General features: G+C 37.8%; 1 protein-coding gene across 2 annotated transcripts in view; it reads left to right on the top strand.

The window, feature by feature from the left end:
* ADK (adenosine kinase) overlaps positions 1–10,862 on the top strand; it is a 448,784-nt gene extending 437,922 nt beyond the window's left edge. The window contains exon 11 of one of the 2 annotated variants that reach the window (XM_006090233.2): positions 9,303–10,862. In XM_006090233.2, the coding sequence (XP_006090295.1) occupies positions 9,303–9,427 (125 nt within the window). In that variant the 3' untranslated portion in view covers positions 9,428–10,862. The remainder of the gene's footprint in view (positions 1–9,302) is intronic. The other variant, XM_023755075.1, reaches the window with a different exon arrangement.
* The last annotated feature ends 12,209 nt before the right edge of the window (positions 10,863–23,071 follow it).

Below are 23,071 nucleotides of genomic sequence, written 5' to 3'. Positions count from 1 at the left end.
GTAAGAGGCAGCCAGTCAATGATTCTCTCTCATCATTGATGTTTCTCTCTCACTCTCCCTCCCTTCCTCTCTGAAATCAATAAAAATATTTTTTTTTTGAAAGGCAACAACTGCCTCAACATATGAGTTCTTGATTTGGAAACCTGTGTTGATGTTTCTTGTTCTCCCATGTTATGCTTCCTATTCCTGTTCTCTTGGCTGTGTTGAAAGGCATCTATGCAGAGCTTTACCTTTCATTTTCAAGATGATGTACTGACAAGGACTACAAGATAATGGCACCAGCAAAAAGGACTCCTAAGAATTGTTTTCATACTGAGCATATATGCCAAGTCAGTTATTTAAGATTTTGCTTCTTGAATTCTAGGTTGGCCCAAAATCTTTTTAAAAATATATCTGCAAGCCACCTTTATTTCCTATGGTGTTTTCCAGCCATACTTTTTATAATTCACCAGAGTGAATGAAAGAAGTATGAATAAGCACTTTGTTTACTTGCTGGTATATATAAATTTATATATATTAACATATTGTTGGTATTTTTTTCTTACCTAAAAAAAATACTTTTTTGGAATAATATCCCCAAAATGCAAAGAACTTTTAAAAATGGGTAGTAGACCAAAAATCCTATTTAAAAAATAAGTAGAAGAACAAACAATTCACAGAAAGAGATTGGTTCTTTAAACATAAAAATACGTTCAGCCCTAGCTGGTTTGGCTCAGTGAATAGACCACTGGCGTATGGACTAAAGCTTCCTGGGTTCAATTCTGGTCTAGGGCACATGCCTGGTTCCAGGCTCGATCCCAAGTAGGGGGCGTGCAGGAGGCAACAGATCAAAGATTCCCTCTCATCATTGATGTTTCTATCTCTCCCTCTCCCTGCCTCTCTGAAATCAATAAAAATATATATTTTTTAATATTTTATTGATTTTTTACAGAGAGGAAGGGAGAGGGATAGAGAGCCAGAAACATCGATGAGAGAGAAACATCGACCAGCCGCCTCCTGCACACCTCCCACTGGGGATGTGCCCGCAACCAAGGCACATGCCCCTGACCGGAATCGAACCTGGGACCTCTCAGTCCACAGGTCGACGCTCTATCCACTGAGCCAAACCGGTCTGGCAATAAAAATATATTTTAAAAAAACAACCTTCTTCCCTTTTAAATAAATAAATAATATGTTCAGCCTCACTCATAATAAGAGAAATACAAATTAAAATTACACTGAAGTATCATTTCTAACCCATCAGGTTGACAAAAATTCAAATGCTTGCCAGCACACTTTGTTGGTGTGGTTATAGGGAAGCAAACACGCTTAAACATTACTGGTGGAAATACAAAATGGTTTGACTCCTATGAAATGGAATTTGGCAATATCTAACAGAACTACTTATGTATTTAACCTTCAACCCAGAAATTCTTAGAAGAAATGTGCCCCAAAGATTTATACCCAGCAACACAAAAATACATAGGCAAAAGGTTATTCATTGCAGCATTATTTGAAATTGCAAAGCATTGGAAAGTATATGAACATCCACACACAGGAGATGGGTGAGTAAACTGGTGTGTCCATACAATCAGGTATCATGTGGCTGTCAAAAAGAAGGGAGGAGATCTCTGTGATTGATACACAGTGATTCCCAGGAGATATTTTTTAAATATATTTTTATTGATTTCAGAGAGAGGGAGAGAGAGATAGAAACATCAATGATGAGAGAGAATCATTGATAGGCTGCCTCCTGCACGCCCCCTACTGGGGATCCAGCCTGCAACCCAGTCGTGTGCCCTGACCAGGAATTGAACCGTGACCCACTGGTTCATAGTTCAACACTCAACCACTGAGTCACATCTTCCAGGCTCCAGGAGGTATTTTTAAGGGAAAAAAGCAAAGTGTAAAAATTATATATACAGTGCTACCTCCTTCTATGTAAAGAAAGAAGAGGAAATAAGAACATGCACATATATTTGCTTACCTTTATGAAAAGAAACAGGAAAACAAACCAGAAAATAGTGAAATTGGGGCATGAGGGTATAGGGTAAAAGGAAGTAACACTTCTCTGAATATATCTTTTGTAGAGATTTACTTTTGGAAACGTTAATATTCTACATACTTTTTAAAAAATTAACTTAACAAGGATAGAAGGGGGAGTACTTAAACTGGAAGTAAACCAAAACCCAACATTTTTTCAACCTTAAGTAAAATAAGCCACCCCAACGTGGGGTGGAAAAGAGAATTAATCTAAGTAACATTCTAAAGACACTAGTAGAGTACATAGGAAACAGCAAACCCAATCAACTCTTTTTAGTAGATTTTGTTTTTTTAGAATTAGGGTAAAGCAATTTTGAAGCAGTTTTAGGTGTGTTAAAACTGAGCAAATAAGTAAATGTGTTGACTTGGAGCTAAAATTCTCACTGTAGAAGAAATTTAATAATGACGATGGGCCGAAACCGATTTGGCTCAGTGGATAGAGCATCGGCCTGCGGACTGAAGGGTCCAGGTTCGATTCCGGTCAAGGGCATGTACCTGGGTTGTGGGCACATCCCCAGTGAGAGATGTGCAGGAGGCAGCTGATCGATGTTTCTCTCTCATCGATGTTTCTGGCTCTCTATCTCTCTCCCTTCCTCTCTGTAAAAAATCAATAAAATATATTTTAAAAAAATAATAATAATAATGACGATGGAATGGGGGAAGGTAAGAAAGGATCCTGTGGGAATGGATTGGAATTGGAAGTACTAGTGTCAACTAACTTTCTAAAATAGGTCTGTGTATACACATATGTACCCTCTAATGTATATAAGGGAGTATGTGTATCTGTGAGTGTCCGTGCATACGTCCAGCTCTATTCGCTGACAGGGTCCAGAAACAAAGCATGCACCTACCACCACCATCTTGGTCTCTAATACCATTTCACCCTAATAGGAACCAAGTATTTTTGGTGAAAATGACTGATTCCAGGGTTGGGGTAGAGTGCATATGCGATGAGCTTGGAACATTGTGCCAGAAAGTACGTGTTCAAAGATAGTGCGAAGGCATGTCCAAGGACACCAGAGCCAGCATGAGGTTGAGAAAAGGTTTTTGCTCCCGCCAGCAAAAACTGGGACATTTTGAGCACGAAATTAATTAGAGACTGTAATGAATTATGCACCATTGATGAAGAAAGAATCCATTTCTCCTTCCTGATCATAAATAGATTAACACTAATCAATGTGAGTGGGGTAAGCTCTTGCACATAGGAGGTAGCCAAGAGCTGGCTGGTAAATGTGAAAGGAGAGCTGGAGTTGGAAAGTCACTGCAGTCTGGGCACTAAATCTGGGATAGAGTGGGGGCTATTGATGAAGAACAGAATATTTGCATAGTCTCAAAGTATCAACAGACTGCTTGTTACATGCAAGGGAAAAAATAACTATAGAATGGAGATAAGACAACTCCATCATCAAGTGATCAAAATTAACATCACCAGTGAACAGCAGCTGGACACAACGTGCCTCTAAATATGATGTCCTGAAAAGGACACACATAATTTTTCCAGTTTCAGAATCTGTTCCTTCTTATTGATGATGGAATGCATAATCTAGAGGAAAATTGAATTTAATCAAGAGGAAATATCTGACAAACCCAAAATGAGAATCACTCTATTAAATAGGAGTAGGAGATGACTGTATTCTTCAAAAATGTCCCTGTCAGAAAGTCAAAGACTGAGGAAATGTTCAAGATTAAAGAAGACTAAAAATATGATAAATCCTAGACTAGATTCTATCCTGGAAGGAAAAGTGCTGTAAAGGACATGACTAGTCATTTGCAATATGGACAGTAGATGAGATAACGGTACAGATGTTTTACATAAATGGATGACTGGTTATGTAAGAGAATAACCTTCTCTCAGGAAAGACACACTGACGTATTTAAAGGTAAAGAGACATGATAAATGCAACCTGCTCTCAATAGTTAAGGGGAAAATATGTAGAAAGAGAATATATGTGCACAAAAGGAGTAATGTGTTAATAAGAACATCTGGATAAAAGATATATGGGTGCTTTTTGTATTTTTTTATTCTTGCAACTTTTTTCTGAATTTGAAATATTTCCAAATAAAGTGTTTTTAACACTTTAGACCAGCTAAAAATAAAAAATGTAAACTTAAAAAATTATGTTGGGAAACATTATGCTAAATGAAATACTAGTAAGCCAGACACAAAGGGACAAGTATGGTATGGTCCTACTCATATGCGGTCCCTGGAATAGACAAACTCATAGAGCTAGAAAAAGGAAGAGTAGTTCCCAGAGGGCAGAGGAGAGGGGGATGGAGAGTTATTGTTTAATGACTATAGCATTTCTGTTGGAGTGAAGAAAAGTTCTGGAAATGGATAGAGGTCATAGTTACACAACACTGCATGGTATGACTTGTGCACTTTAAATGGTAATTTCTAGGTTATTTATATCTTACACAATAAAAACTATCTTGGGGTGTTTATTCATATTATAAATGGTTCTCTATGACTCTTTATACGCTCCCAATGCTTAAACCATTTCACACAGCTCTTGGATTCACATCAGCGACAGGTCCACTTATAATTGATTATATAACATCTGTAGTTCATCTCAGTTGGTTTTTGAAAATAGGTTATTGAAAAACTGATACTCAGTTGGGACAAAGGTCTTAGCTTTTCTCTGCATCCAGGTTTCCACTTGTCAAAGCAAATGCCTCTGCAGAGTCCTCCACGTCAGTCCTCGCTAGCTGCCCTCTTAGCAAGAGGATGCGGGTGCTTATGCTTCACAAAAATATTTCAACAACATGAGCTTCTCTCTTTCTCACAAGGATTATACCAGGAGGAATGAGGAAAACAGATGTTGCTCATAAGGCTCCTAATAGACGTGTTTCCATTGTAAGCTGATCTGACTCTGAATTTGGCATCTGCTCCATTCGCTGTGGTGGGCTGAGCGTTTAGCCTCACAGTTTGGCTGAAAGTGAATAGTGACCTTTGACTGTTACCTGAAAACTCAATGATAAAATGCTCTCACTAAACCTCTCGAGAGGGTGACTTCACATTCTAAGCACATGTCTTCAAAACACATCACTCCATTTACTAAGTTAATTTTATCCTTTGGTTGGGAATACTTACTTATTTTATCTGATACAGAGCATTCCCCAAATCTAACGGGAAAAGCCTGTGTGGTCAGAATGGCAGAGGAGAAAGGACATAAATCTCACATAAGGCTCCCTACAGGTCACTGTACCACAGCTTCTCAATTAACCTTCATCCGCCCCCACGCCCCAGACTGCCGGGACCTAGGTGGGAATCCTGGAAGTCTGGCTAGGAACAGTTTCTCATTACCGTCTGTTCTTCTGAGGATTTGAGTACCACTGCAGCAGCTCAGGTTTCCCCCAGAGGGGAAGGAGCCCCAGGCCCCACCTAATACGATGTAGCTTATTTGTAACTACAACACTCACTTTGTTTTATAGTTTTATGGCAGTATAATTGACATACAGAAAACTACACATATCTAATGTGTACAATTTTACAAATGTTGACATATGTGTACTCCTGTGAACCCATCACTACGAACACAGCCATTACTAGTATATCCACCTTCTTTTGTAACCCTGCCCTCCTGTCTGTCCCTTCTTATTCCCATTTGGATTGTTTCCAGTTTGGGGCTATTACAAATAAAGCTGTAGCATTTATTTACAGTTACTTGTGTGGATATATGCTTTCATTTACCTTGGGTTAAATACCTAGTAATAGAATAACTGGGTCATATGATAGATGTATGTTTAACTTTTTAAGACACTGACAAATGGTTTTCCCAAGTATCTTACCATTTTATATTCCAATAATCAGTATGTTAGTGTTCCTGTTGACCCACACCCCTTGTCAACACTTGGAATGGTCAGTCTTTTTTCATTTTAGCCATTCTAGTGGGTGGGCAGTGGTATCTAATTATGGTTTTAATTTGCAGTTTTCTAATCACTATGATGTCAAACATCTTTTCATGGGCTTATTTGGCATCTTTTTATCTTCTTTAATTTATTCAATACTTTTGCCTATTTTTTGTTGGGTTGTTTCTTGTTTTATTTTTTTATTAATTTTTATAGGATGAAAAGAGAGAGAGAAAAACATCAATTTTTTGTTCCACTTATTTATACATTTATATGTGCCCTGACCGGGGATCAAACCCATAACCTGGGCATATCAGGACACTAACCAGCTGAGCTACCCTGCCAAGACTGTTGGTTGTTTCTTGTTATTGATGTATAAAAATGTTTAATTTGGCAAAGTCTAAATTATATTTTCTTTTATAAAAGATTGTACTTTTTATGTCTTAAGAGATCTTTGGCAAATTCAAAAGCACTAAAATGTTTTTCCAATTTTTTTCTGAGTTTTATAGTTTTAGTTCTTATATTTAGATCTGTAATCCATTTCAAATTAATTTGGTAGATGATGTGAGGTAAGGGTTGAAGTTTTTGTTTGCTTTACATATGGCTGATCTAAGACCATTTGTTTAAAACACTGTCCTTTCTCCATTGAATTGCTTTGATATCTTTGTCAAAAATCAATTGACCATATAGAAGTAGATTTATATCTGGACTCTATTCAGTTTCACTAATCTGTTTATCTAGCTTTGTGCCAGTACCATAGCATCTCCATTATTTTAGTTCTATAAGTTTTTTTAATCAAGTAGTCTTCTTTTTCAAATTTGTATTTTGACTAATCCTTTGCATTTCCACATAAATTTTAGAATCAACTTATCTGTTTCTGTAAGAAAATCCTGCTGGAATTTTTATTGGCATTTTGAATCAATAGAAAAATTTCTGCTTAGCTGATAACAATATTGAGTTCTCTGATCTATGAGCACTCTGTATCTCTTTAATTATTTAGATTTCTTTTATTTCGGCATATTTTGTCATTTGCAGTGTGCAAGTCTTACACCACTTTTGTTAGATTTATCCCTAGATTTTTCACACATTTGATGGTATGGTAAATAGTATTTTAATATCATTTTCTAATTGTTCATTGCTAGTATATACAATTGCTTATATATTCACACATTACTAGTATGGAAATTCAGTTGGTTTTTATATAATGATCTTGTATCCTGCAACTTGACCAAACTCACTTAATAATTCTAATAACTTTTTTCTAGAACCTTTTTCTCATAAGATTTTCTACATAGGATTTTTCCAATTTTTAAATTAAATTTATTGAGGTGACATTGGTCAAAATGAACATATAGATTTCAGGTGTGGGTTTCTATGTTATAAGATCTGTATATTGCACCATGTGCCAACCACCCAAAGTCAAATCTCCAGTCACCATATACTAGTACCCCCTTTCGCCCCTCCCCCTTCACTCTGGCAACCACCACACTGCTGTTTGTGTTCACAAGTTTCAGTTTTATATCCCACATAAGAGTGAAATCATACAGTTCTTCGCTTTTTCTGACTTATTTCACTTAGCATAATGTTCTCAAGGTCCTTCCATGTTGTTGTAAATGGCACTATTTCATCCTTTCTTATGGCTAAGTAGCATTCCATTGTGTATAGGTACCACATCTTCTTGATCCTTCAATCTTAACATTATTGATATTATAGGATATTTAGCAGCATCCCTGGACTCTAAATGCCAGAAGCACCCCCACCCTAGTTATAATAAACAAAATTGTCTCCAAACATTGCCCCATGTCCCCTGGGGGGCAAAACTGCCTACTATTGAGAACCATAGACACAGACAATCTTGCCATCTGCATGTAAAGACAGTCTTACTTCTTTTTCAGTCTTGATGCCTTTTATGTATTTCTTTTGTTTGCCTGTTGCACTGGCTGGAGTCTCAAGAACAGTGTTTAAGAGCAAACATCCTTGCCTTGTTCTTTATCCTAAGGGGAAAGCATTGAGTCATCAACTTTAAGAATGATATTAACTGGAAGTTTTTCATAAGGTCCTTTATCAGGTTGAGGAAATTTCCTTCTATTCCTGGTTTGCTGAAAGTTTTTATTAGCAGTGGATGTTGAATTTTGTCAAATGCTTTTTCTGCATCACTAAGATGATCTTATGGCTTTCGTAGTTAATATGGTAAATTATATTAATTTTTTTAATGTTAAACAAACTTGCATTCTTAGGGTAAACTCCTCCTGATCATAATTTATTATCTTTTTAAATTACTGTTGGGTTGGATTTGCTAATATTTTCTTCAGAATATTTGCATCATTTCTGAATATGTTATCAGAATAATTCTGGCTTATGGAATGATTTGGAAATATTCCCTCCTTTTCCATTTTCTAACGTATTTGTATAGCATTGATATTTTTTTTTCCTTAAATATTTGTGACACAATTTGGACCTGGAATTTTCTTTATGGGAAACTTCTTAACTACAAAATTAATATATTTTCCTTATTATCCTTTTAGGTATAGATTCTATAGTGATATCACTATTCCCAATATTGGTGGTTTATGTCTTGTCTCTTTTTTTCCTGACCAGTCTGCCTAGATATTTAATTACGTCCCATTTGGACTCCCACTTCCATCTTCTCAATTCAGTGAGACTGTCGAGCGCTGCCTGGTGGTTCTCCCTTGTGTCATGGCCTGGTACCCCCAGGCATGAGCTGGAGCTTTCCTTGTTGTACGGCTTTCCTTGTATGTCCTTTCGTGGATCATTTGTGGCTGATGTGCAATATTTGAAAAACTTTTTTTCATGTATATTGTCTTTATCTTAGTTTTTGTGGAGAAAGGTAAATCTGGTTCCTTTCATTTCATTTGGGTCAGAAGCAGAAGTCCTCAAAACTGTTTTCCACTCTATTCTATTTATTTTGTTATCAGCTGATCCATGGTACTTAACTATAGAAATTATCTTGCTCTTACTTTGGGGATGAAAGGGAGATGTAGGGTCCTTCCTAACTTTTCAACTCTCAAACTTGTACTTATAGAGACATCCAGATGGTGGGATTTTGTCCAAAACAATATGCTAGGAATAAAAGCACAGAGGAAATCCAGAGAGGCAGGGAGGAGGATAAATAACTAATAACGCCTCAGCTATAAAGACCCAAGAAAATATTATTTGGCCAGTATTTCTTACTCACAGTCACCTCAAAGCTAAAGGAAAGAGTGATAGTTTAGGCTTAGAAAGTTAGTTGCCATGTCCCACCTCGAGCTCTTTAAAAGAAATATCAGGGGCAGCTCATGATGCTTGGGGGAAGACCTCCCCACCAGGCTGAAGAAGGGTGGAGGTGTCTAGACTGTTTTCTGGTCTGACCCAGTGACATTTCCGATGCCGTTGCCTGGTACTCACGGTCTTCCCCTCTGTCTGTGTTTCAGGTTTCCTGTCTCAGCTGGTGTATGACAAGCCGCTGACTGAGTGCATCCGTGCTGGCCACTATGCAGCGAGCGTCATAATTAGGCGGACTGGCTGCACCTTCCCCGAGAAGCCCGACTTCCACTGAGGAGGCGCAGGAACCCAGGCCAGGGGGCACAGACACTGCCCGACCGCTTCCTGAGAATCCCCAGCGTAACACAGAAAATGATCTGCCACCTTTTCCTACATAATAATGGTCAATCTTAACTTAGAATGTGTAGTAATGCTCAGTAGAATCTTTATTCTCTCAACAAACTCAAAAATGATTGTTTATTTCCATAGTGTGATAGTGCCACTTAAATGTCAATTAAACAGGAATATAACATTTCAATAGAAATTTTTATTTCATTTTCAATTACTTTGTAAATTCATGTGTATTTAGCAAATTGATCAGGTTTTTTTACATTTCTGCTTTGAATGCAGGTGCAATTTAATATAATAGATATTTTTAAAGGAATTAACCTAACACATCAATCTTTAGCTTTTTATACAAGTATATTTAGGGATATGTGTGTGTGTGTGTATGTGTGTGTGTGTACACACATTCATACATATATGTACCACATATACACACAATAAATAGCCAAATAAGGTACAGAAATATTTACCTTGCCAAGTTATGCCAAATCATCTCTTCAGTGTATAATCAAATATATCATAAACTTTGGATAATTAAATAACTTGCCAAATTATAAATTATATTATATTCAAATCATAATCTTATATTTACTTATGGTACTCTGTAATTTGATACAAATAAAAGCTTGTGATATGGGAATTTTTTCTGTCTTTGCTCTGTCAGTGCTCAACAAACTGAGAAAGAAAAATCATTATTTAATATTGATCCCTGAAATGATATCGAATTTGTTACTGGAGATAGAAGAACAATATAACACATTGAAAAATAATAATATTGGAGACCAAAACATCACTGTTTAAGGAAGATGAAATGGTACAATAGAACCTCAGGAGTCAGACTTACCTTCCCATGATCCTGGGAAAATTACTCAGCCTCTTTGAGCTTCAATTTCTTTTCTGTAAAATGGGATAATAGCACCAATGTACAAGGTTATTGAGGTGATTTGAGAGAGAAAACAAAGTATAAAATGCTTGGTACAATGCCTAATAAGTGCTTAATTACTATTTTTATAATGATTATTGTTATTGAAGAAAAAAGGATAATATTTATAAAACTGAATTAAATCATAGAAAAAGGTTCAAGTTTTTGTTTTATGTTTAGGTAAACTTTAAGGTCTCCAATGCCTGCTTGTCCTTTTGAAGTATTATTGAGATAATTAATGTACCAGAGAATCTTCCATTTTAAAGGATACAAATCAGTGGTTTTAGTATATTCACAAAATTGTGCAGCCATCACTGTATCTAAACCAAGCACATTTTCATCACCCCAAGAAAGAAACCCTGTACATCCCAATTCACCCCATTCTCATCCCCTGGCAACTACTAGTCTATCATCTGCCTGTGTAGATTTGCCTGTTTTGGACATTCATAAAAATGGAGTCATATAATGCGTGTTCTTTTGTGTCTGGCTTCTTTCACTTAGCATGTTTTTAAAGTTTATCCATTTTGTAGCCATGTATCAGTACTTCATTTCATTTTTTTCTTTTTGCCAAATAATATTCCATTGTATGGATATACATTTTGTTTATTCATTCATCAGTTGGTGGAAATTTGGGTTAACACTTTTTGCCTATTATGAATACTACTGCTATGAATATTCACGGACAAATTTTTTTCAATTTTGGGGGGTATATACCTAAGAATAGAGTTGCTAGGTCACATGATAACCTTATGTTTAAATTTTTGAGAAACTGCCAAACTTTTTTCCATTCTCACCAGCAAGGTTGGAGGGTTCCAGTTTCTTTCTGTCTTTGCCAGTCTTGATATTATCTGTTTGATTATAGCCATCTTAGTGAGTGTGAAGTGATATCTCATTGTGGTTTTGATTTGCATTTCCCTAATGACTAATGACATAGAGCATCTTTTTATGTGCTTTTTGGCCATTTATATTTTCCTTTGGAGAAATGTCTATTCAGATCCCTTGCCCATTTTTTAATTGTGTGATTTGTCCTTTTATTATTGAGTTGTAAACACCCTTTACATATTGTAGATATGTCTTTTACTAGATATACTAGAGGCCCTATGCACGAAATTTGTGCAAGAGTAGGCCTTTACAGACCCGGCTGCCTCAGCCCTTGCAGCCCCGGCTTCATCTGGAAGGACATCAGGACAGTCCTTCTGCTGTTCAGCCATTCAGTCGATTTACATATTACGCTTTTATTATTACAGATAATTTACAAATATTTGCTTCCATTCTGTGGGTTGTGTTTTTACTCTCTTGATAGTATCCTTTGAAGCACAAATGTTTTGATTTGTTTGAAGTTCAATTTATCTATTTTTTTGTCAACTGGGCTTATGGTTTCATATCTAAGAAATCATTGCCTTATCCAAGGTCACAAAGAAAACAACCTATGTTGTCTTCTAAGAGTTTTTGCTCTTATGGTACATTTAAGTCTTCAATGCATTTTTAGTTTACTTTGTATGTGTGTAAACTAAGTATCTTGCATGGGAATGTTCAGTTGTCCCTGCCCTCTATTGTAAAGATTATTTCCTCCACTATTGAATTGTCTTGGCACCATTGTCAAAAATGCATTCACCATAATATAAGGTTTTGCTTCTGGAATCTTGGTTCTATTCCACTGGTCTACATGTCTACTGTAGGCCAGTCCAGGCCATCCTGATTACTGTAGCTTTGACCAGTGTTGAAATCAGGAAGTGTGAGTCCTCCAACTTTGTCTCATGAAAAAATTAGTTCAAGCCTTAGCTGGTCTGTCTCAGTGGATAGAGTGTCGGCCTGGGGACCACAGGGTCCGGGTTTGATTCCCATCAAGGGCATGTCCCTCAATTTCAGGCTCCTTCGCCCTGGTCCGGGCTCGGGCAGGAGGCAGCCAATCAATGTGTTTCTCTCACATTGATATTTCTCTGTCTTTTTCTCTAAAAATCAATGGAAAAATACCCTCGGGTGAGGATTAAAAAAAAAATTTAGTTCGAGTGCTAGGGTATCTTTATCATATTAAACTACTACAGAACGTATTTCTCTTAGATAACTAGGACGGACACTGATAAACCTTTTCCTGGTTGTTTTTTCTTTTTTTAAGAGAAAATATCTTACCCCAAGACTATTGATCAAGTACACTCACCAACTAGGCTTTTCAAATAGTCACTATTTTTAGAAGTCCAAACAACCTTGGCTAAAAGCTATCATTCTTACCCAATTTGGGGGAGCAAGCATTGTAATTTTTCACTCTTTCAAACCAGAGGTGAATATAAAGATTGTTTTTGGACATACACAAGCCTGCAAGAGAGGCATGTGTTTGGCTGAGAGCCTAAAAATACTGCCAGTGTTGAAATAAAAATATGCTCATTCAATAATATTTCCAATGGATAAAATAGGTTTAAAATGTTAACATCTTTTATGGTTCAGTAGTAGTTCTGTGTTCAAGGTCTTGGCTTTGTGTCCTCCTGGACAAGCTCCTGAACTGCTCTGAGTCTTGGTTTTCTCAACTGGAAAACATATCCAACCCCAGTGATATATGAGGGGATATTAAGAGAATGTATGAATAAAAACAGTTTATATGAATAGTAAAATAAATTTAAATATGAAGTAGTTTGATGTTTTACGAAGGCACCAAAGCAATCTAATAGGAGGAAGTCTTTTCAATAGACAATGCTATATAACAACTGGATATCTCTACGGGGGTGGGTGTGGGGGACAAATTAGACATGAGTCTGGCCATAACATAAAAGCTAAACTATTATGCTTCTAGAACAAAGCATAGGAGAATATTTTCACAGCTTGGGGGTAGGCAAAAGTTTCTTAGAGACGAATTTGATACACTAACCATAAAAGAAAAAATATTGATGAATTGAACTCCAAAAAAGCAAGCTGCAGTCCAGGATAACATACTCACAACACGTATCTGATAAAGAGCTAACATCCAGAACGTACAGCAAATCCTCTGTTGTTGAGAGCTTCCTGAAAACGGCTACGCTAACCAATTTTGCCATGGGTTAACTGACGCACAGACGTGTACCTTAGGAACTTAACTACTTAAATCAGTCAGTCTATGGTAAAATTGTTAGTGTGGCAGTTTCCAAGAACCTATCAACAACGTTAAGCGAGAACTTAACTGTATTAAAAACTCTTACAACTCAATAATGAAAAGACAAACAGATGACCTTACAAAGGAAAATACATGAATGGCCAATAAGCACGTGATAAAGTATTCAACATCATCAGTCACAGAGAAACGGGATATTCCTGCACTAGAAGGACTAAGAGAAGTGACAACACCAAATGTTGGAGAGGATGTGAAGCAACGTTGCTAGTGGAAGTGTAAGATGGAACGAGCTTTGGAAGAAGGCCTGGAAGTTTCTCAGAAAATTAAGCCCATCTATTCTTTGATCCAGCCATCCCACTCCTGCTGTTAACCCAAAAGAAGTGAAAGCACATGCCCACTGAAAGACTTGCATTAGACTATTTAGAGCAGGGCTCTTTATTGTTGCCCAAAACAGGAAACAGTGCAGCTAACAGTAGGAATAGAGATTAAAACTGTGATACGATCAAACAATGGAATAATACTCAGCAAAAGAAACTACCGATGAAATGATCTCAAAAACATTTTACTGAGTGAAAGAAGCCTGATATGAAAAAGTACAGGCCACAAGATTCCATATATATGAAGTTCTAGAACAAGCAAAACCAACCTCTAGTGAAAAAAATCAGAACAAGGGTTGACTTTGTGGGAGAGGGGAGAAGTGGAAACTGGAAGGGAAATGGGACTTGGAGTTGATGGTGATGTTCCAGCCACAATAGGGCTTACACAGATGTATATGAATTTGTCAAAACTCGGGGAATATTTCACTCAAGTTGTGTGATTTTTTTAATCTGACACACACATAATTGAATTCTAAGCAAATACTTGAATTCTAGTTAATGATATGCACACTGGTAAAGTGTATTTATGTCTTAAACTTACAGTAAAGGGCATCAAAAAATGAATGGAATGATGAGAAGATAAAGAGCAAAATGTTAATTGTAGAAAGGTAGTCAATAGATGGATGTTTGCTACATAATATTTTTCAACATTTCTGTCTGGTTGAAGTTTTCCCAATGTTGGGAAAATATGAAGTACTTAATTAGAAAAACCTATTAAACTTGACAGCATCTCACGAAGAAAATAAAACAGTAGATAACAAAACCATATGTATTATTTACTTCAACATGTAACTTTGTTCGTGAGTTCCAACACAAAACTAGCCAGCCTTGTGCTGCTGCAGGGTCCCTTGGGGCCACCACATCTCCAGGCTCCTGTCTGAGCATGGGACACCTTCTCCTCATCCCTAATCTACCTGGCAGTTGGAACATTCGTGAACCACTGCAAACACCAACCAGACATCTCCCAATCCAGACCCTGAACTCACTGACCACAGGAAAACTTCGATTGTCAAATCCAATAACCAGTTTTCAGTCGTTACCCGACCTCACCTTTTCTCAGCATCTGACTTAGAGGAAGGACCAACTCTCTGGAAACTTCTCATTCCCTTGACTTTGACACTTCTCCTCATCCTCTTGCCACCTTTGCAGCCTCTTCGGTTTAGGACACCTCCCCTGTCCTCCGTGGACACTCTACACCCACAAGCCTTTTCTCTCCATATGCTCCTCCTAGGTGGCCAAGTTGACTTCCACGAATTCATCTCTCACTTGATAACTCTCAAATCTGTTTCTGACCCTAATTCCCTCCGGAGGTTTAGGCTTGAAACTCACAGGTCAGCCCCTGGGGATATCCCGCAGGCCCACTGATTGTCAAAACAGAACTCGCCTTCTCCTGAACACCCAGGTCCAGTAAGTTCCTCCTTTTTCTATCTCCATTAATAGAAATAATTCTTTCTGACTTTATCCCTTTCTCACTCACACAGCTAATTCATCACCCCGTTCTCTCAGTTCTCGCTTAAATCTCTCCTGCCTCTTCATCCCCTCAGGTATCATTTAGACCTTCATCACGTATAATTTCCCCAACTCTGGCTCTTCCCCTTCATTAGGCAGTCCCCCTCAGCATGGGATGCCTTGCTAAAGTAGAAATACAATCAGTTCCCTGGTCTTTCAATTCCTCAACATTCCACTCCCAAACAGCCTTCCTACTGCCATACTCCTGATAACCCTGCACTCTGGCCCAAACAAACCTAACTTATAACCATGTTCAAGCCTCCATCTGGAGAACTTTTCCTTCTACAACTACTCATGTTTAAAGATTCAGTTCAAAGTCAAGCCCTTTAAAAGTTTTCTCTAAACTTCCCAGGAAGTTAGTTGCTGCTCCATCCTTTTCTCTCTCAAAATACATTGCACATTTCCTCGTCGTAATTTATACAATCAGAATGTATCACATAATTGTTTACTGGGTATATGCTTTCTCTTAGGAGATGCTGACTGAATGTTGGCTCAGTGAAGTCCTTTCACACTCCTCCAGTTCTCTGCAGTGAGTCCGACTTAGGAAGGGCAGGTGACCAAGGATCTTAGCTGCCACAACAGCTATAATTGCTCATATTGTCTGAACTCTTCCTTCTCCATTCTTGGAAGTCAGTCCCCTAAGTGGGCAAGAGAAAAGCGTACCCAGGTTGCCACAGCTGGGCCCCTTACATTCCCCGTCTCTAATCACATAATCTACATGCAAATAAATGAAATGTGATCATGTGGTATGGTGTAAGCTTTTATCCTTTGTGACCTTGATCCTTTTTCAACTCAGAAAAAGCTATAGTGTACGGGACCTGGAATTTAAAGATTGAGTTTTTAATCACTGAACTAACCCTCTCAAGGGGGAAAATGACTCCATCACTCTGAGCTTCAGATCCTCCTCTTTAACATGACTTGGGCCTGGCCTGCGTGGCTAGTTGTTGAGTGAACACCTATGAACCAGGAGGTCACAGTTATTCAATTACCAGTCAGGGCTCATGCCAGGGTTGTGTGCTTGATCCCCAGTGGGGAGCGTACAGGAAGCAGCCAATCAATGATTCTCATCATTGATGTTTCTATCTCTCCCTCTCCCTCTCTGAAATCAGTAAAAAAAAAAAAAAAAAGTTAAAAAAAATGACTTGGCATGCCCTGGCCAGTGTTGCTAGGTGGTTAGAGAATCATCCTGGGCACCAAAGAGTCGGGGGTTTGCTTGCCGGTCAAGGGTGCGTTCCCAGGTTGCATAATCCATTCCCCACCCTGGTCTGTCTGTCTGTCTGTCTCTCTCCCCGCCTCGCCCTCGCCCTCTCCCTCTTTGCCTTCTTCCCTTCTACTCTCTCTCTTAAAAATTAATGGAATAAATATCCTTGGGTGAGGAACTATAATAATAAAAGCATAATATGCTAATTAGACCGGACAGCCTAACAACCTTCCAGACGACCTTCCGGACGAAGCCGGGGCTGCGAGGGCCGAGCCCCTTGCACGAATGTCGTGCATCGGGCCCCTAGTTAATAAATAAATAAAGACTTGGAATGAGACCTTTGTAAAGACCTAGCACAGTGGCCTGGCCGGGTAGCTCAGCTGGTTAGAGCAGCATCCCGAAAGGCCAAGGTTGTAGGTTCCATCTCCAGCCAGGGCACATACAAAAATCAAGCAATGAATACATAAATAAGGGGAATAACAAAATTGATGTTTCTCTCTCCCCCCTTCCTCTCTCTCTAAAATCGATAAATTTTTAAAAGACCTAGTACAATGTGTAAATATGCATCAGTCATTCATTTACTCAACAAATATTCACTGACGGTTTATAAGTGCCAAGTAATGTGCTACATAAAGGGGCTTGGCCCCCCCAAAAAATGGGGGTTTGCTTTCCGGCAAGGGGGCTTGGGACTTTTTAATTTTTTTAGTTTTAAAAAAGGGGGTGTTTTTCCCCCCCCCCCCCCCCCCCCCCCCCCCCCGTTCTCCCTGAGCCAACATAATTTTTCTCTGAGTTTCTCCTGTAAGGATTGCTAAGTAGCATGTAGTGATGGTTAACAGCCTGGTTTTAAAACCAGACTTTCAAGGTTTAAGTCCAGGCTATGCAACTTTTTAGCTGTGAAACATTGGGTCAGTTGCTTAACTTCTGGATACTTTGTTTTCTGCATTTTTAAAACACAAGAATACCTGCCCCATTAGTTTGTTGTAAAGAATAAAAATGCTAATACATGTAAATCTTAAAATGTTGCCTGGCATTAAGTAAAGTGCTTGAGAAGTGGTGGTTATTATTTGATACCTACAGTTAGTTCATAGACTACTTAACCTTGCCATGAAAATCAATTCTAACCCAAGTACAAGAAAGCCATTAGATTAGAGACTTCCTTTCTCATTTATATTCATTTAAATAACTGCTTGGATTTTTTTTTGAGAGAGAGAGACCTGCACTTTCCAATATGGTAGCTACTAACCCCCTGTGGCTACTGAGCACTTGAAATGTGGCTAATTGGAAGAGGAGTATTGTGCGTATAAAGTAAACCAGCTTTTAAAGACTTACAGGAAAGACATTAGTGAAAATTACAAAGTAAGGAACACCAAAGTGTGCCCCTCTAAAAAAGCAACTGAAAACTGGCAAAATCTGTTAGAACCAACTTTTTCAGAATTCTTGTCAGTAATCAAAAGCTTAAAGCAACTTGGGAAGCATTTTTTTTTAAGAGAAACAGCTGCATCTTGATGAGATTAGTGAACTTTGTGACACTTTAACTTACCCTAATGCCATCCCCACACTCCAAGGAATGCAAGCAACAAGAAAGCATGGCCCAACCTGGAGGAAAAAAGAGCAACAATTAGAAAACTGTCCATGAGGAAGCCCAGGCATTGGATTTACTAGACAAAGACTATAAATCAACCATTTTAAGTATGTTCAACAGCTAATTGAAAACATGTCTAAAGAACTAAGGGACTCTAGAAAAATAAAAAAGAGAATGAACGCATGGGCATGTACAACAGTGTGGTGATTGCTGGAGTGGGGGGCCAGGAGGTGGAGGAGGATATGGGGGAATAAATGGTGATGGATAGAGACTTGACTTGGCATGGTGAACATACAATACAGTGTGCAGATGATGTGTTGTAGAATCGTGCACCTGAAACCTATATAATTTTGTTAACCAGTGTCACCCCAATAAATTCAATTTTTAAAAAAGAACTAAGGGAAAGCATTTTGTTTCACCAAATAGAGGATATCAATAAGAAAAAATATTTTTTTAAAAACAGATACACTGGAATTGAAAATTATATTAACTCAAATGAAAATATTCACTAGAGGGGATCAGCAGCAGATTTGAACCAGCAGAAGAAAGAATATGAGACCATGAAATAGATCAATAGAGATTATCTAATCTAAGGAACAGGGAAAATAAGAATGAAGACAAATGAACAGAGCCTAAGAGAGCTATGAGATACCATCAAGCATACCAATATACACATAAGAGAAATTCCAGAGGGAGAGAAGAGAGAGACAGAAGCAGAACTATTATGTAAATAAATAATTGCTGAGAATGGCCCAAGTTTGATGACAAATATTAAACTACACATCCAATAAGATCAACAAACCCCAAGTAGGATAATCTCAAAGAGATTCAGATTGAAACACATTAAATCAAACTGTCAAAAAACAAAGAATCTGAAAGCAGCAAGAGAGAAGCAACTCATAACCTACAAGGACTCCTCAATGAGATTACCAGCCCATTTCTGGTCAACAGAAAACAAGCCATGGGCTGGGAGAAAATATTTGCAAAAAATACATCTGATAAAATATTGTTATCAAAAATATACACAGAAATCTCAAAACTTGAAAATAAGAAATCAATTTGATTTTTTTAAATGGGCCAAAGACCTGAACAGACACTTCACCAAAGAAACTATATAATTGAAAAAAAAATTGTATGCTCAATGTTACATGTCATTAGAGAATTTCAAATTAAAACAATAACTTCACACCTGTTACCATGGCCAAAATTTAGAACACAAAATGCTGGGGAGGATGTGGAGCAACAGGAACTCTTATTGCTGATGGGAATGCAAATTGGTACAGCCACCCACTTTGGAAGACAGTTTGGCAGTTTCTCAGAAGACTAAACATACTCTTATCATGTGATCCAACGATCACACTCCTTTTATTTACACAAGGCGTTGAAAACTTATATCCATACAGACAGATGTTTATAGCAGCTTTATTCATAATTGCCAAAACTTGAAAATGACCAAGATGTCCTTCATAGGTAAATGGATAAACTGTGGTCCATCCAGATAATGGAATATTATTCAGTGCTAAAAAGAAACGTGCTATCAAGCCATGAAACGACATGAAGGAACCTTAAATGCATATTACTTAGTGAAAGAAATCAATCTGAAAAGGCTGTATACCGTATGATTCTAAATATATAACATTCTGGAAAAGGAAAAACTATGGAGACAGTAAAAAGTTCAGTGGTTGCCACAGACCTATATGGCTTCACTCATGAGTTCTATCAACCTTTAAAGAAGTATAGTATATAAGTGCTCCATTTCAAAGAAAGAGTGGCCCGGGCCAGTGTTGCTAAGTGGTTAGAGCATCAGCTTGTACACCAGAGGTTCGCAGGTTTGATTCCTGGTCAGGGGCACGTATCTGGGTTGCAGGTTCAATCCCCAGTCCCAGTCAGGGTGCATGCAGGAGGCAACCAATTGATGTGTCTCACTTACATTGATGTTTCTCTCTCTCCCTCTCTCCCTCCCTCCCTCCCTTTCACTCTGTCTAAAAATCAAATCAATGGAAAAAATATACATAGGGTGGCTGAACGGATTTAAAAAACAAGCCTACATGAGACTCACTTCAGGTCAAAAGACACACACAGATGGAAAGTAAGTGGGTGGATGGGAAAAGATATTCCATGAAAATTGAAGTGAAAAGAAAAAGCTGGGATAACAATGCTTATAACAAGAGACAAAGAAAGACCCAGCAATTCCACTTCTGGATGCTTACCTGGAAGAAACAAAACACTAAATCAAAGAGATATGCACCTTTATGTTCATTGCAGCATTACTTACAATAGCCATGATATGGAAGCAACCTAGTGTCCATTGATAGATAAATGGATAAAGAAGTGGTACACACACACACACACACACACACACACACACAATGGAATATTAGTCATGAAAAAAATGAAAGCTTGCCATTTGCGACAACACGGATAAACCTTGAGGGTATTATTATGCTAAGTGAAATAAGTCCATAAAAGACAAATACTGTATTATTTCACTTATATGTGGAATCTATAAAACTAAACATATGAACAAACAAAACAAGACAAACAGAGTCATAGATATAGAAAACCAACTGAAGTTTCCAGAGGGTTGGGCAGTAGGAAGATGGCCAAAAGATGAAGGGGATTAAGAGATACAAACTTATCAGTAAGTAATGGGAACGTAAAGTACAGCACAGGGAACACAGTCCCTGTTATTGCAGTAACTCTGTATGGTGACAGATGGTGACTTCTCATGGTGATCACTTTGTAAGGTCTATAAATGTCCAGTCTATGCTGTGCTCCTGAAACTACTATAATATTGTATGTCAACTATACTTTAATTAAAAAGAGCTTTACATTCCAGAATGGGGAAAAAGTATAGTATAGTAAATAAATCAGAAACATAGGCATTTATTATCACTAGCAAGTATTATGTACTGTACATAACTGTATGTGCTGTACTTTTATACGAGTGGCAGTGCCGTAGGTTCATTTACTAGGTGTACCAGTTAATAATGCAGATTTTTTTTCAATAGATGGAGTTACACATATGTTGATATATAAGCGATTTGATATGTATGCTATTTTGTTGTATTGACAGCAAGCTTCAAAACTTCATATGTCAAATTTGCTGAAGGTGTTAACATCATAGATATTTTTACACTTAAAAATGTCGAATTCTGTGCCAAAAAAAAGAGCATTTGTGGGAAGCTATAATTCATTATTTTATTTTGAAGAAAAGTGCTGCTGAATCATGCTGCATCTCAAGATACTTGTAAACGCTGGTTTAAACGCTTTAAAAGTGATGATTTTGCCCTGACCGGTTTGGCTCAGTGGATAGAGTGTCAGCCTGCAGACTGAAGGGTCCCAGGTTCAATTCTAGTCAAGGGCATGTACCTTGGTTGCGGGCACATCCCCAGTAGGGGGTGTGCAGGAGGCAGCTGATCGATGTTTCTAACTCTCTATCCCTCTCCCTTCTTCTCTGTAAAAAATCAATAAAATATATATTTTTTTTAAAAGTGATGATTTCGATGTAAAAGACAAAGAACGTCCAGGTCAACCAAAAAAGTTTGAAGACCAACAATTACAAGCATTATTGGATGAAGATGCCTGTCAAACTCAAAAACAACTTGCAGAAAGATTAAACGTTGCTCAGCAAACAATTTCCGATCGTTTACAAGCAATGGGAAAGATTTTAAAGGAAGGAAAATGGGTGCCACATCAACTGAACGAAAGACAAATGGAAAATCGAAAAGTCATCAGTAAAATGTTGCTTCAACGGCACGAAAAAAAGTCTTTTTTGCATCTAATTGTGACTGGCAATGAAAAGTGGATTCATTTTGAGAATCCCAAATGCACAAAATCATGGGTTGATCCAGGTCAACCATCAACATCGGCGACAAGGCCAAATTGCTTTGGAAAGAAGACAATGCTCTGCGTTTGGTGGGATCAGGAAGGTGTGGTGTATTATGAGCTTCTAAAACCAGGTGAAACCGTTAATACTGACTGCTATTGACAACAAATAATCAATTTGAACCACTCTTTGATCGTGAACCGACCAAAATGTGCCAAAAGACACGGCAAAGTAATTTTGCTTCATGGTGATGCACCATTGCACACTTCAAAACTGGTTAAAGACACATTAAAAGATCTTGCCTGGGAAGTATTAACCCACCTACTGTATCCACCAGACCTTGCTCCTTCAGATTACCACTTGTTCTGATCGATGGCACATGCACTTTCTGAGCAGCACTTCAAAACGTACGAAGAAGTGGGAAACTGGGTCTCTGAATGGTTTGCCTCAAAACAAGAAAAGTTCTATTGGGACAGTATCCACAAATTACCTGAAAGATGGGGAAATATGTAGCTAGCGATGGACATTACTTTGAATAAAGCACTTGTGATGTTTCTCTTAAAATTATTGTGTTTTCTTTGATTACAAAATCCGCATTATTAACCAGTACACCTGGTACACCAGCATCACCACAAACAGGTGAGGAACGCATTGTGTGATGACATTAGGAGGCTATGACATCACCTGGCGATAGGACTTTTCCAGTTTCATTAAAATATTATGGGACCACCATCCAGATGTGTTCTGTTGTTGACCAAAATGTCATTATGTGGTACATGACTGTAAGTGACTTTAACAAGGTTGAAGGATACAAGATCAACATACAAAAAATAATTGTATTTCTATATTCTAACAGTAAAAATTAGAAAATGCCATTTGTTGAAGCATTAAAATATCAAATACTTAGGGATAAAATGTGACAAAAAATATGTGAAAGTCCTTTACACTGGAAACTAGAAAACACTGCTGAGAGAAATTTTAGAAGTTGTAAATAAATAAACAGCTACACCTTCTTCGTGGGTCAGAAGACAACAATGTTAAGATATACATTGTCCCCAAATGGGTCTATAGATGCATGCGATCCCAATGAAAATA

This window comes from Myotis lucifugus, unplaced genomic scaffold (genome assembly GCF_000147115.1).
Source record: "Myotis lucifugus unplaced genomic scaffold, Myoluc2.0 scaffold_69, whole genome shotgun sequence".
NCBI classification, from domain to species: domain Eukaryota; kingdom Metazoa; phylum Chordata; class Mammalia; order Chiroptera; family Vespertilionidae; genus Myotis; species Myotis lucifugus.
This window is presented reverse-complemented; position numbering and strand designations above follow the sequence as displayed.